This window comes from Chinchilla lanigera, unplaced genomic scaffold (assembly GCF_000276665.1).
Source record: "Chinchilla lanigera isolate Chin_1 unplaced genomic scaffold, ChiLan1.0 scaffold00023, whole genome shotgun sequence".
Classification (NCBI taxonomy): domain Eukaryota; kingdom Metazoa; phylum Chordata; class Mammalia; order Rodentia; family Chinchillidae; genus Chinchilla; species Chinchilla lanigera.
This window is the reverse complement of record NW_004955424.1, coordinates 27,511,498-27,527,122: the sequence shown is the minus strand read 5'-3', so window position 1 is coordinate 27,527,122 and position 15,625 is coordinate 27,511,498. Positions and strand designations below refer to the sequence as shown.

General features: G+C 34.7%; 2 protein-coding genes across 5 annotated transcripts in view; one reads left to right on the top strand and one right to left on the bottom strand.

Moving 5' to 3' along the window:
• Cfap36 (cilia and flagella associated protein 36) overlaps nucleotides 1–4,799 on the top strand; it is a 25,114-nt gene extending 20,315 nt beyond the window's left edge. The window contains exons 8-10 of the mRNA XM_005385771.2: nucleotides 2,045–2,184; nucleotides 2,382–2,531; nucleotides 2,989–4,799. Coding sequence (XP_005385828.1) covers nucleotides 2,045–2,184; nucleotides 2,382–2,531; nucleotides 2,989–3,090 — 392 coding nt within the window. The 3' untranslated portion in view covers nucleotides 3,091–4,799. The remainder of the gene's footprint in view (nucleotides 1–2,044; nucleotides 2,185–2,381; nucleotides 2,532–2,988) is intronic.
• Nucleotides 4,800–6,473: 1,674 nt separating this feature from the next.
• Ppp4r3b (protein phosphatase 4, regulatory subunit 3B) overlaps nucleotides 6,474–15,625 on the bottom strand; it is a gene marked incomplete at its 5' end in the record, with an annotated part of 58,731 nt that continues 49,579 nt past the window's right edge. For all 4 annotated transcript variants that reach the window (XM_013514663.1, XM_013514665.1, XM_013514664.1 and 1 more), the window contains 2 exon segments: nucleotides 6,474–6,749; nucleotides 14,289–14,491. In XM_013514663.1, coding sequence (XP_013370117.1) covers nucleotides 6,654–6,749; nucleotides 14,289–14,491 — 299 coding nt within the window.

The following is a 15,625-nucleotide window of genomic DNA, read 5'->3' as shown; positions in this document are numbered from 1 at the left end:
GGGGGCCCACCCTCCGGGAGCCAGCAGGCAGGAAGCTAGCCAGCCAGACGGCTGGCACTCCCCACCCGCAGTTCCCTGTGCTCAGGAAGCCCTCCTTCCGGGAAACCCTGAGGCCGGGAGTGAGTCGGTCCAAAGACCGGCGCTCCCTGCCCGAGGCTCCCCGTGCGCTAGGGGCCCACCCTCCAATTCTGTGTTTCTGATGTGGGCATTCACAACTATATACCTCTTTCTTAAGACTGCTTTCATTGTGTTCCATAAATTTCACTGTGTTCCATAAATTTCACTGTGTTCCATAAATTCTAGTATGTTTTACTCACATTATTGTTTGATTTTTTAGGAACTGTTGCTTTTCTTCCCTAATTTCTTCTGTGACCCATTGATTATTCAGTAGTGTATTGATCATGCATTTGCATAATTTCTGTGGTTTGTTTTGCCATTGATTTCTAGTTTCATTGTGCTATGATCTGATAATACACATGGAATATTTTGATTCATTTGCATTTATGTAAGCATGCTTCATAGGTTAGTATATGGTCTGTTTTGGAGAAAGTTCCATGTGCTGCTGAGAAGCATGTATATTCTGTTGTTGGGTAAAACCCTATATAGATATCTGTTAGACCATTTGTTCAAAGGTTTGTGATAATTTGTTGATTTTTTTGTCTAGTTTCTTTATGACAGTGAGGTATTGAGGTGTCCTCCTATAATTGTGTTGGTGTTCCTCTGATCTTTTATGTCCAGTCATGTGTGTTTTAAGAAGTTGGGCGTGCTAGTGGTGAGTGCATATATGTTTATAACTGTTATCTCTCCCTGTTGAATTGTTCCTTCAACCAATATGTAGTAACCATCTTTGCCTCTTCTGATCAGCTTTGACTCACAGTCCGCTTTGTCTGAAAACAGATTGACTCCTGGTGTTTTTCAGGTTTCTAGTGCATGGAATATTATTTTCCATCTTTTGATTTTTAATCTGAGTTTCTTTGGGATTAAATATTTTCCTGTATACAGCATACTACTGAGTTTTGTTTCTTGTCCACTTGGCCAGTCTGTGTTCACAGTGAGTTGAGCTGTCCATTTTCTAGCTCTGTGGTTCCACATTCAGGACCTGAGGCTACCTCAGGGAGAGTCACCATCAGTACGAAAGGCTGCATTTTAACTCTATATCAGAACTTGCTCAAGCTCATTGTAATTTCTGTGTTCTTTCTGTAATACTGTGTAGGTTGTTTGGGAGTGCTAGTTGCAGCTCACTTCTTCTGTGGTTACTACCTGTAAAGCTTTACTTCTTCCAGTCTCCCTGGCTCAGCAGTCATTCTACTCATCCCATGCTGGATCAGTGGTTGTCAAGTTTCTCGAGCAGGCAACATTCCTCTTCTGAGTTTCCATGTTGGGAAGATTATTAATCATTTAGACACATGTACCAGTCTTTCTTGTTATGCTTTCAGTTCTTTACCTCATTTAATGTAAGTCATTGCTTGTCTCATTCTTCTTTCTTTTGCAGCCTGTGTACTTACACTGAAAATGTTTTTTTTAAACCACCTAATCTCATAAGAAAAAAATGGCTCAGAAGAACAGTTTGAAAGTTAATCATATTCCTAGGCACATTTACCAAATAGTTGGAGATTGTTGGGTTTTCGTATTATATGTGTGCTCCCAGGTTTCACTTAGTTTAGAAACCTTTACATATTCTTAATCCATTTTCATATTTTTTTTATTTTTGGTACTGAGAATCAAACCTATGGGTGCTCTACCACTGAGCTATATCCCTAGCCCTTTTCATTTTTATATTTTGAGACGATGAGGCTCTCGAGGTCATGGCTGAATTAGGAGACATAGACTTTTTATATATTGTTAAGGGGCTGTGACCTCTGCAGGGTTACGGACAGAGATCAGGTTTATTGTTCTCACCAAGTGTCCAGCACAGTATAGGCACTGAATGTACGTTGGTGAATGAATATGTAGAAAACTAGTATTATTAATGTCAGCTCATTTTGGTGAACCTACTTTAGTATTTATTATATTCTAATTGGTTTTATTGTCTAATTACTGCCAGAAGTTAAGGTGCATTTTGCTAATCCGTCAGCACAACCCTTGGCAAGAAAGGTGAAAATGCTGCCTGAAACTTCCTCCGTCTCACAAAAAGGCCTGATGACTCCTGGCTTAGAACATGCACGCATTGAAGGACCAATAGCAGTAAGTAAAAGACATTTTACCGTTTTGCCCATACTGTGCCAACTATGGGCAAAATAACAATGTAAACAGCCATATACTTGGCTTTTGTTATAAGAATGAACTCAAACTTGTAATTGAATGTAATTGAGCCAACAGGTATCTTTGACATTTACTAAGTAGATGTGAATTTAGATAGTTCCTTTTCTTAATTGACCCAGAATTTATCAGCACTTGGAACAGAAGAGTTGCGACAGCGTGAACAGTATCTCAAACAGAAGAGAGATAAGTTGATGTCCATGAGAAAGGATGTAAGGGCTAAGCAGATTCAAAATACAGAAGAGAAAGGAACATCTACTGGGGAGGCAGAGGTACGGCTAGCCTTCGTATGTCAAAATGTGCAAATACAGAGGTAGATTTCTTAAAACTGGAATATGTACAAGAAAGTCTCTGATAAATTTTGCTCATAGATCTACTCAGATTTAAGTACGCTGCTGTGACAGCTGCTGAGTCTTTCTTGTGAGAGTTGTGATGAGATAGTTTCCCTTACAGTTTGTTTACTTGTCCTGCTGGGTTCGTAAGGAACAGTGATCAAGCATACCTGAGCCATGTGAAATGTTTGAAGTGTTCCATAAATACTCCAACTACTGGTACCACCTCCAGGCTTTCCCAAGAAGAGATTTTACAAAAAGAACCTCGTCTATATCTAGCTTCTTTCTTCCCTGAATATGCTCTTAATTACTGACCTTGTTCTTTTGAGGCAGTATGTTGGGAATATTAGACAAAGGAATCCATTTTATATTATAACCATGTTTTTTTCTTTTTAAGGAAATGAGAGAGAAGCCAGAAATGACAGCAGAGGAGAAGCAAACATTACTAAAGAGGCGAATGCTTGCAGAAAAACTTAAAGAAGAAGTTATTAATAAGTAATTTAAAACAGCTTAGCAAAACAGAAGTTCCAATTTGCTTAAAAAATAAATAATTTAATGTTTAAACCAAGATTAGTTTCAAGTAAATACTCCCTTTTGTAAATGCAAGTATTAAGCTCATTATTACGGTTGGGATGAAGGGTAGTTGGGGAGGCAGCTACTTACCAATTCAGTATAAATTTCTTGTAGTTTTCTTTTGGGGAAAAGGACAGCATCATTCTACCTTGGATACCTGTTTATGTCAGGCCACAGCGTGTTATGTACTAAAGACATAGCAGTTAACCTTCATGGGCCTAATGAAGTACTACAAAGAGCAAAGTACTAACAAGGATAAATGTAATTACTGTAAGTTGGGCTGGCTAGGCTTGCTTGAGCAAATTATGATTAAGCTGATTGGAAGGGGTAACTGCATGGAAAGAAGGAATAGTTTAGGTCTTGCAGCATGAAGTAGTGCATGTAACTGAGGAATTAAGAGTATATATAGAATGAGTAAAAGGGTTAGCATATACAATTTAAGACTGGTGAGATACTAATCATGCAGGGCCTTATAAGGAATGTGAAAAATTTTAAATTTTATAATATGGCAGTGGGAAGTTACATGATGACAGTTATTTTCATTTTAGAAGATGGGTGGCTGCTGTATGGAATGGTAAACAATGGTATCTTGGGCATTTACTATTTTTTGTCTGAGACAGGGTCTCAGTATGCAATTCAGGCTGGTGTTGAGCTCATTATATAGTTAGTGGAGGATGGTCTTCAGCTCCCACCAATCCTCCTGCCTCAGCCTCTGGGATTACAGGTGTGTGCCACCATGCCCAGCCTTACCATTACTTTTGAGGCAAGCCAGTTTGGACTTAGAAAATAGATGGGGTTACTAAAAATACTGAATTACTTACTATGATATGAAAACAACAGAAGTGACTGCCTGTTGAGAGTACTACCACTGGGTGGAGATCTTTTTTTCTAAGACCTTGAAATGAGTTTCTGTAGTCGGTTTAAAGATAACCAAAATTTCTATCGTTGTGCTGTCCTACATTTACCCAGGACAACCATAACGTTTAATTCATAATTCCATTTTATCTCCTATAACTAAAATGATATAAAACTAGTTGAACAAAATCTACTTATTTTAGCTACCCAATTCTACTGTTCAACTATAGAAAACCTAGTATTCTACGTTACATTTTTATCGCTAAATGGACAGGAAAAACTAGTGATTAAAACACAGAAAAATTTCATGTAACTTTTCATTAAAAACAATTTTTACATGTGACACATTTACGAATACTTTAAGGAGACCTAAGGAATACAAATGTGGGTTCTTGCTTGCTTTATTGAGTGACGGTAAAGATACAAATGTCCTGACCTGTCTGATGGTAGTCATTTAAAACAGCAGCTAATGTGGAATCTTCATAGTTGTGCTTCTAAGGTATTTTAATCTCATTGTGCAAGAAAATATTCATCCTGCATTTCAAGAAAACATTCACATTTGTCCTGTAAGAGTTCTTAGGATGAGGACAATGATGACTTAAAAGTTTAAGACTTATGACAGTTATTCACCATACTAAAGTCTTCATAAAGTCCAAATGTTACACTTCCTGCTGTGATTTAGTCGAGAATAAATGGAAATGTTTTAGGCTAGGCTGCTTACATTAAGAAGGAATTTAAAAAGAGCAAAAAAGAAGAGGCCCAATAAAGCTTGCTGTGAAAGAAAGCATGTTCATATGGTAACTTTACTGATGCTGGCTGAAAATACCCTGACTCACATGTTATGAGATGGAATGTGTTATTGTATGTATACCCTGAAGAAGTGAGAATGGCTTTTTACTGTCATGTTTTGGTGCTAGGATTTTGGCTGTCCCTCTTTAACCATCAATGATACCAAAAGCACAGCTAACGCTATTTAAGAGTTTGATTCAATTGGTATATGACCTAGTGGTTTCTATAATAAATACGAATAAATTTTATTGACTTTTAAAATAATGTAAAATGGACATATCAAAAGTTAACATATTTACAATGAAACAAACACAAATACCATGGAATTATAGAGTCACATTTTAATTCCTGAATTTTACAGTTCAGCATTGATATCACCACATGTATACAAATGGTGTAAAACAAGTACAGTGGTATTTTTAATACAAAATAAACATCTGTTTTATGGAAAAACTATACTTCATATCTACACAGACAGCCCATCTCTTTTCCAAACAATAGCCCAAATTAAAATTAACTACAAAATCTCCAAAACGGGATACTTCAGTTTAAGCTATTCCAGGAAAGATGGACCCATAACACATTACAAATATGATCTAAAGACTGTAGCTGCAATTACTATTTTTAGATTTTTTTTTTTCCCAATGTATTAAATTGTAATTTGGGGACATTTTTCTCATCTCAGCATGATCTCAGATCACAGATGAGCAAACTAACATTAAAATATTTACAGTTAACTGGCTGTTCTAAAAAATAAACAACTGTTTGCCTCAATATGTTAAATTCATTTACATACATGGAATGTGCTTTTACACTTCGAAAGCAGCTTTCATATTACCCCATTTATGGAAAAGCTTAATATGCACCAGGTGGCTCTGACACTTAAGGAACTTCCTGGATCAAAATGGCTTTAAATATTAAATATCTCTTGTATTCAGCACTATTCTTTTATCTTTGTAAGATGTACTTTAACACCCGCCTGCACCTCCAAAGGGACATACAACTTTACTAATAAAGTGACTTCCAATGATCTTCCACAAAAGACTGTGGTTTTCAACCAAAGGTGGTTGAAAACACTGCTCTATCCACTCCTAGGTTTCTAAAGAGGATAATTCTGGAATATTAATGCACTGTTTCTTGGCTATTGTTATCTCTAAAAGTGCTGATTTTAAAATTATGTTAACAAAACTATCCATTTTGAAAATCCAGCTTGTTCGTGTCAAAATACCTACTGAAAATTCTTGATGTAGAAAACTTAACGCGTGCTGTAATACGGGTTGGTATACTTCCCTCCACCAATCCAGGTTGACTTTGTGAAACCCTCGAAGAAATGGTCCCAACAGTCTAACTTCACTTTTAATGATAAAAATTTATTTTAAAAAGAGGCAACTGTTTAAAACAACAACATGGCCAGCACCATTATACCAGTAATATTGTTGGGTTTGAAACTGAAGTTTTATAAACTTTTTCTAGATTGGACACCCACCCCTGGAGCAACCCTGCATTACTGTATTACCAATGTTTCTCCTCAAGCAAACCGTCCCAAAACCTGAGACTTTCAGACAAGCTATCTCCTGGGCTCCAGTAACGTTTTTTTTTCTTCTTGATAGCCTGAAAGGCAAACCCCTTAATTACTAGCAATTAAGTTCCTGGGAAGCCTTTTCCTTTTTTTTTTTTTTTTTTTTCCTTTTTAAACAGAACTAAACTCTCCTAGCTGACAGGCTGAGGATCTTTTGTTACTCCTTGTATATGTACAGTGAGAAGGCTTTCTGATTCAGATTTTTAGCCATTAAACAGCTGCATCAATTTACTAAGACCACATGCTGGGGTCCCCCAGTAAACACTTTATGAGCCCAGGCGAGGTCTTTTCCTAGGGGATGTTTCTTCTTCTTCATCTTCTTCTTCATCATCTGGATAATCCACTAAGCCAACCAAACTTCCCTATTGAAGAATTAAAAAAATGTTTTAAACACATGTAACATTTAAAAAAGCTTATTATTACTGTTACTACGAGATATTAGAATCCATTTTCCTAAACTGCATATCTGAAATTAATGCATTTAAATTTAAGATAGGAACTACTTACAATTATGCACATTAACTGAGTACTAATTGGTGGCTCTCAGTAACCCCAACTTTTACACTGTTTATTGCATTTTTAATGAAATCTCAATTCAGTTTAGGAAAACGTCACTGTAGGAAAATGAGTATTTTCCCAAATAGTAACACAATTATAACATTTAGGAGCTGGAAAGGACCTTGTACATGACCTAGTTCATCTAATTTTTTACTAGGATGTTTCTTTGTAGTCTCCATTCATGTATGTATTTCATTACTTAGCACACATTATCTTAATTTTGCTTTTGAAGAACCGTCTAAAAGGCTAAAAATGATAAGGCAGTAAATAAAAATAAGGATGAGGTAATTCTGGATTTTGGACTCTTAAGAGTAACAAGACTCTTTGAAAAATCTTTGAAAATGAAAAGCACACTCCAGAAAATTGCAGATGTCCACAGGACATTAATTTTGAGCCAATCTTAAGAAACTTACCACATAACCTACAGGTTAAGAGGCCCACTATAAACACTGTACTTAGGGCGTACTCTTTGGGTCTCTAGGTAATGAAGAAACCCAGTGAGGTAACGTACCCTCCACACAAAAGTAGGCTCACACAGAAAGAACCCAGGGGTCTGGCATAAACACTTTCCTAGGATGTAAGAGAAATGCTGTCACATTGATAAAAAAAGTTCTCTTTGCATCTACCACTTTTATCAGAAAGTCTGTGAACTAAACAAAACTTACAAATGTGTGTGAAACCTTCTTGTTCAGCTAAATCACGTCTTAAGTCTGGATAAGAGAAAGCATAGCTAAATTTATGGTAATATATTGACTGTAAGCAGGTGTGATAGTGTACACCTATAATCCCAGCAATCAGAAGGCTGAAGCAGCAGGACCATAGGCCAGCCTCGGTTACAAAGTGAGTTCAAGGCCAGCCTACACTGAATAGTGAGACACTGTCTCAAAAAAAAAAAAAAAAAAAAGAATATATTGATTATAGTTGGTGCAACTTGAAGTTATAGTCCACTATTTATCTGAATGATCTTGGACAAGCAATTTAATATCTATATATCTTAGTATCTACATCTATGAAACTAGTATAATAGTGTTTAGATGTTACTGAACTATTTTGAAAATTAAATTGAAACCAAAAGATGTAAAGCATTCTGACACTGTACATTCTGACACTGTATGTAGTATAATTAAATGCTACTAGTTGCCATTTCTGTTATTATTTGTTATTTGGCTACTAAGCCACACACATTAGGAAAGAAGAGAAATAATTACAGTATTAAAAAGGCATCAATCTGATATTCACAAAGATGACAACAGATTTCCAGTAAAGCTTTAATTATGCTTACCATTATATATCACAATGTATAGACAGTTCAGTCCCAAATGGTTAATGGGTTAAATGATTTAAGATTATCTGAAAAATGCATCTACACCATCTTGAAATTTATTTATATTTTGTATGCATATATACAATTCATATTTAAAAACTGTTTACAATGAAAATACAAATGTAAAATTTTAAAAGTAAAAAGGCTTGTAATAATCTCTACCCTGTAAAGTTGAGGTTCCAGAGTTTTAATACATATGTAGGAATCTACTGTTTCAAATACCAAGTATTTTTGGATGGTGGTGGTGGTGGTACTGAGGATTGAACCTTAAGCCTTTGTACTGAGCTGCATCTCCAGCTATCCATCTGTCTGTCTGTCTATCTGTCTATCATAGATCTATCTTTCTATTATCTGCCTGCCTATCGAAATTTTGAGACAGGATTTTGCTAAGTTGCTAAATTGCCCAGGCTCAGCTCAAACTTGTGATCATTCTGAGTCAGCCTCCCAGAACAGACTTTTAATTATACCTACAGCCAGGCGTGGTGGTGCACGCCTGTAATCCCAGCACTTGGGAGGCTGAGGCAGGAGGATCATTGAGTTCAAGCCCAGTCTAGGGCTACATAAGTGAGTTCAAGGCCAGCCTGAACTGCACAGTGAGACCCTGTCTCAAAAAAAAAAAAAAAAAGCCTACACAGTACAGTCATGTTCACTTAAAAATACACTATACAGCTAGGGATAAAGCCTAGCAGCACAACACCTGCCTGGTAAGCCCAAGGTCCTGAGTTCGATTCCCAGTACCCCCACCCCCACCAAAAAAACTACCACTGTAGAATACTCCCAATATTAGTAACGAAGTTCCATTTCCTTCTTTTTTTTTTTTTTTTTTTTTTTTTTCGGGAATCGAACTCATGACCTCAGGCTTGCCAGGCAGGCACCTGTGCCACTGAGCTACATCCCTGGCCCCCATTTCCTTCTTTTAAATTCTTCTATTCCATAGTAGGATATACCATCATAGACTGAAAATTTTTTGTTGCAGGTTTTGACTGCCTTTGTGATTTTGTTGCATGTTTTATATTGTTTTTGACAATGACTTTTTGTGTTTATTAATGAGACTAAGAACCATCTTTATATATGGACTATCATATGGATATGTGCAGTTGTTAAGGATTTTTATCCACGAATGTATCTATAGTACTGAAACTGATCTACAGTTTTCTTCTTTAACACTATTTCTTTAGTCCATACACTAGTTCCTTCTCTCACATAGGATTTGCAAACATTTCCTCCCATTTTGTAGGACATACAGAATTTTCCCTTTATTGTAGTATCCTCTGACACAAAATTTTTAATTTGATGAAGTTCAATTTATTTTCTTTTGTTACTTGATATAAAAAATGAAATACCATACCAAAAAACATCACTGTCTAATCCAAGGTCATAAATATTTATTTATTTATTTATTTATTTATTTATTTTAGTTTTATACTTTCAGCTTATATTTTGTTAGGTCTTTTATCCACTTTGTGTTAAGTTTTATATATGTTTTGGGCAAGGGGTCCAATTTCGTTCCTTTGCATATGGATATCTAGTTGTAATATCACTTGTTGAAAAGACTATTATTATTGAATTGTCTCAGGACCTTAATTGAAATCTGCACATCTTTCTTTCTCTGAGACAGTATCTTACTATGTTGCTTGAGCTGGCTTCAATTTCCTGGGCTCAAGTGATCCTTTTGTCTCAGATGCCCAAGTAGCTGGAAATACAAGTTCATGCCACCATATCTGGTTACTTACTTGTATTTTTTTAATAGCATAAATGTGAAGAAAATTTCCAACATGAAGGGATCAAAATAAATGTCAATAAACTACAAAGAGAGAAAATATTTTGTGAAACCTATAATCTAAATTATACTCAAGTTGTCAAGTGCAAGGTCATGAGTTCGATTCCTGATACAAAAAAAATGAAGTTATACTCAAGTACTTTAGGTAAAGAATGTTTCAGTATCTAATAGTGAAGAAACTATAATACCTAATACATAAAGTATAATAACAATATAACATAATATATTAACCTTAAAGTAGAATATAATGCAATTATATATAATATTCATTATATTAGCAGATCTAAAGGGAAATAATTTAAAAAGTCATTCTTTCCCCAATGAAAATAAGGAATAGATCTTACTGAAATGAGATTTAAAACGTTTAAAAAAAAAAATCAACAAAAATGATAGCTTTGAATCTTCTAATCTTTATAATGGAAAATTCCTTTCACTTAACTGTACGGGCCAGGACCTCAGAGCAATGGTTACGTGACAGCAGTGACAGCCGCACCCTGTCTTGGCTCTAGTGAGAAAGCTTCTGATATTTCTCAACTATAAAACTAGCTTTTGTTATCTGTCATCATATAAGAAATTATCTGTTTATTCCTACTTTACTGTTTATACTTGGAAATAATTATCAAAACCCTAAATGCAGAACATACATAGAAGTCTGCATGTATATAAAATGATGTAAAAGGTCACAATGTTGCAATTAAGGTGGAAACAACCTTACTGTCTATTAATAGAGGTTAACTATAAATTAAGGTATATCATTCTTTTGAACTCTATGCAGATTTACTTATTGTGGTACTGACAATTTGAACCCAGGGTTTCACACAGAGCTACATTCCCAGACCTCCTTTTTATATTTTGAGACAGAAAGCTTTACCACTGATTCACAACTCCAGCTCTTTTTTCATATTATATTTTGAGGTAGGGTCTCACTAACTTGCTAGATTGCCCAGCCTAGGCTCCAACTTGCAATCCTCCTGCCTTAGCCTCCTGGAGTGCTGGGATTACAAATATGCACCATCACACCCAGCAAAGAAATTTTTAAATGTTCAGATATAGAAAGTTCACCAAGAGAGGCTTATTAAATGAAAAAGACAGGGTTTTCTTTCTGTGTAGAAAAAAAAAAAGTTTTTACTTTAGCACCTGTTAATGGCTTCTACTTTTTTAACCCCCTCCCCCATTTTGATATTGGCATAAAGATTAATGGGTTTCATTTTGGCGTATTTGTACACATTATACACTTTGATCCCTTCATTCCCATCCCCCCCTTCATCCCACCCACCTACCCTATCCTTTAGTTTCACATTTTTTGAGTTTCAATGTGTATTATAATAAGTATTTTCCTCATTGAAAATATGCTTCTTTTATAGCTATATACTGCATTTTAGAGCATTCATATCATTAAAAAATCTTTTTGATTTCATTAGCAGTTAATGTCTTTACAACCTTCAACTGTAGAAACTAACACTAACTATGAAACTGACTAAACTTAAGGGGCCACTTGTAATAAAGAACTTGGCACTATATAGGAAGGCTGTGAGCATATTTGTGCTTTAATTCTATACACTTTTAACTTCCTTAATTTCAAAATTTTGTGTAAGTTTATAGTGATGAAGTAATTAATTTGAAAAAGAACATTTTTTATCCTGGTTTGCCTAAAAGATGTAGAACAAATATATTTTGTTATTTGCTGTTGGTATCAAAAGGGTTAAAAACATGTTTGTTTGTTATGTATTTGAAAAAAATTAGCCAGAAGGATAACCAACTAAAAACTCAAGGAAATATCACAGAAAAAAAGAGTGAGAAAACAACTGGAAAGTCAGGAAAATTTTAAGGTCTATTCAGCAGGCTCCATCTAAACAGTAAGTTATAGTGAAAGAGCAGAGAATGTTCTAAAGCTGAACGACATGACTTTAACTTCAGAATGTAGCGTTAAAAATTTTAAGTGCAAAACTTTAGGAATAAGTATATCTCTGAAATTCTTTGTAGCAATAACTTCAAGCTCTTCAGAGAAAATTACTGACCAATATGATCCTGTATTCAGTTAAGTTTTCAGTGAGGTTACAATAAAGACATTTTCGTACCTGGATGTTCTCAAATTTTACCTCTCACGGCATTCTTTTCATCAAGAAACTAATGTTTCCAAAATGATTCAAACATTAAGAAAGAATGGCAATATAGGGTCCAGGAAACAAATAATACAAAAAGGAGAGAAGGTAAAGAAAGCATGAGGGTAACAGCCGAAGAAGCCTCAAGAAAAGGGATATAGAGCAGGTCTACACTAGAATACATGGAGAGACAGATTTCAAGAGAGATGTTTGTCAGAAGAACACATGCAGAATTAATCTTAAGAGGTCCTAAAAAAGTTAGCATGCCGGGGCATGGTGGCACACGTCTGTAATCCCAGCACTCAGGAGGCTGAGGCAGGAGGGTTGTTGTGAGTTCGAGACCAGTCTGGGCTACGAAGTGAGCTCAAAGCCGGCCTTAACTGCATAGTGAGACCCTGTCTCAAAAAGACAAAAAAAAAAACCCAAAACCAGCAAGCACATAACTATTGCAACAAATAAAACAGTGGCACTATTTAGAAAAAGTAATATGTTTCAAAGAATGATAGTATAGAAAAAACAAATTAACATACTATTAAATATTATTTTAAATTAAAAATTGGAAAGGTGAAGACATGAGTATTCATGTGTGTAAGAAAGCTAAATCTTCATTTATCATAATAAAGAATTAATTATGTATATACTTGGAAAAACTGGTATACTATATCATTTAGAAATGGAAGAAATAGCTAGAAAAATTCAAAGCTATTTTTGTGGGGAGGAACAGAGGGCTTATTTTTTTTCTACCGTAAACACACCTTTAGTATCATTTGACTTTTAAAAGTAGATATATAACTTTGATTTAAAAAAAAGAAAAGCTAACATAAATGGAGAAAGGGTCAAGTAGGATCTAAACATTATACACTTACTAAAAATACAATTCTTCCCCAAAAGCTTATAAGGCAAGTGCTGTTTTATCGTCATTTAAAACGGCATAGAGGGATTAAATAACTTAGTCAAACAGCTAGAAAGGGACACAGCCAAGATTTAACTCATACAATAAAATTCCACAGCAAATATTCTTAAAATAATGTCACAATATTATACTTAATTGTCCTTAGGAAGTGAAAATTAATTCCAAAAATTACTAGTTAATCAACATGTGTTTTAAACAAACTCACTCAAAATGCTATGAGTTTTAATCAAAAACATACTTCGCTGTTATACAATAAAAATTCTGCATTATCTGTTAAATAGTAAGCTCAAACTTTTATTTTCTGTTTAAAACAAAATACATTCCTTCAGTTAGATTTTGTACTACTATATTACTTCCCATCTGCTGTTACACTAATGATTGTCCCATATTTACTCATTTTTATTTTAAGCCACTTTTTTTCGGAAAAACTTTCATATAACAAAAAATATAAACAAGAAAAATGTTTCATGTGAAATTTAACATTATTCATAAAGAAGTGTAAACAACAGGGAATATATGTCAGAAGTATTACAGTAAGACTAGTATTCTTAAAAATACATTCACATTAAAAAAAAAATAAACCAATTTTTAAAGGGCACTATGAACAGACAACATACAAAAGAGCAAATTCAATGTCAGTAATAATAAGAGACACTTAATTGGGAAAGAGATTTATATATTCTGCCCCACCTCCTGGCAAATATAAAAAATATTTTTAACAGTGACAAAGCTGCAGTGAGGCAGCAGATTCATTCACTGCCAATGGGAATAAAAGGTGGTATAAACTTTCTTAAAGGAATTTGATATAATATTTTACTACTAATCTAGTCAACAAAATAAAATGCAACATTAGTATTCAGATGAGCAATATATAAGAACCAACTTAAGTGCTTAAAATAGAACTAGGGGAGGGAGAGGAAGGATGTTTACATATATTGTGATTAGCTAAGTAAAATGAACATGAAACAATGTTTTATTAAGACAAAAATTATAATACAAAAACAGATAAAAAAAACATTCATAGAATAATTTCAGTTATGTGACAGATAAACCCTTGGACCCAAAGGAAAGTAAATAAACATTAGCCATGGTATGATGACAACATGTACAGTATTTTTCTTCTTTGACATTATTTTGATTATCCAAATTATCTTCAGTAAGCACGAAATAATTTTACAGAAAGAAAACACTAAGTCTGATTGTGTGTAGTGTTATTTCACATACCTTGGTGGCTGTTACTGATGTAGCCAAGTTTGTAGTTTTGGAAGAAGAACCATTAGAACTTGTGGGTGGTGTCTGAGCCACTACAGATTTACTGTTTGTACTGTTTGTTCCATTAGCAGCACTGGCAGAGTGGGAGAAAGTAAATTTGAAGCCACCAGAAGATGTCCTTTTGGGAAGGTTTTCCTTGTCTTCACTTTCTTTTGCTAAAGCAAAAGTAAAAATTTGATCCACTACCAATTAAGTACTGCTAAATCAAACCATCTGAAAGAGCAATAATTTTAAAAAATAAAAGGAGTATCTTTCCTTTCTAAGAGTTAAAAGAGTACACGATGTTCACTGTAAGACATCTTTATTAGCTAGAATACTGGAAATCTATGTATCAGAAAGAACCTCAAGAATCATGTAGCAAAATCAGGAATCCTATACTACAATTCTGCAGCGCTATATCTAGTGTTTACTTGCAAAGATTCACTAGCTGTCTGAATCTTTCTTTTTACTGTCTTCTATTCACTGCTCTATATTTCTTTACTTGTTGATAACCTAGTAACTTTTCTCACAAATCAGTATTTCAAGTGCCTAAACACAGTGATCTTGTCGAGTGGTCTCTTATTCCGATTCCTTAGTCCACATTCTCTTATGTACTTCTTTTGTAGCTTAAGTGTCCAGTCCCTTTAATATCTGATCACTCCTATTTTTGTGAATGATTCCCAAAGGCACAGCACAACACTAGATGCAGGACCTCAAGTATGACTTTATTGCTTCTTTTGGCATTAGTCCAGTACCTATAATGACTAACAAAAGAAGAATTTGTCTACAAAAAGGTTCCTATTTTTAGGACATTTTAATAAGCTATTTGCCTCCCCAGGGTAAAATAAAAAAAGACACTAAACAGTGGGAAAGTGTAAAACTGGCAACAAGAGTTTCAAGGAAAAAGTAATAAATCAGTGAGATGATTTTTCTAGTAAGAGGTGCTTTTAGAAAACATCACATTTAAGGGTCTGGGGATTTAGCTCAGCGGCAAAGCGCCTGCCTGGCAAGCGCAAGGTCGTGAGTTCGGTTCCCGGTACCGGAGAAAAAACAAACAAACAAACAAGAAAACATCACATTTAAAGCAAGTTCAGGAAATGCTTTTGTATTTTCATATGTAAATTCTGATTAAACATTTACGTGATTAAAAGACATTAACTAGTAAGATCTAAACAAGTTAAACATTATTTGAAACCCAGGACAAAGTTTAACATTTTCTCTTAATTATTATATCTTTCTGCAACTTCTATAATAACTAAAATTTCAGGGCTGGGGATTTAGCTCAGCGGGCAAAAGTGCTTGCCTGGAAA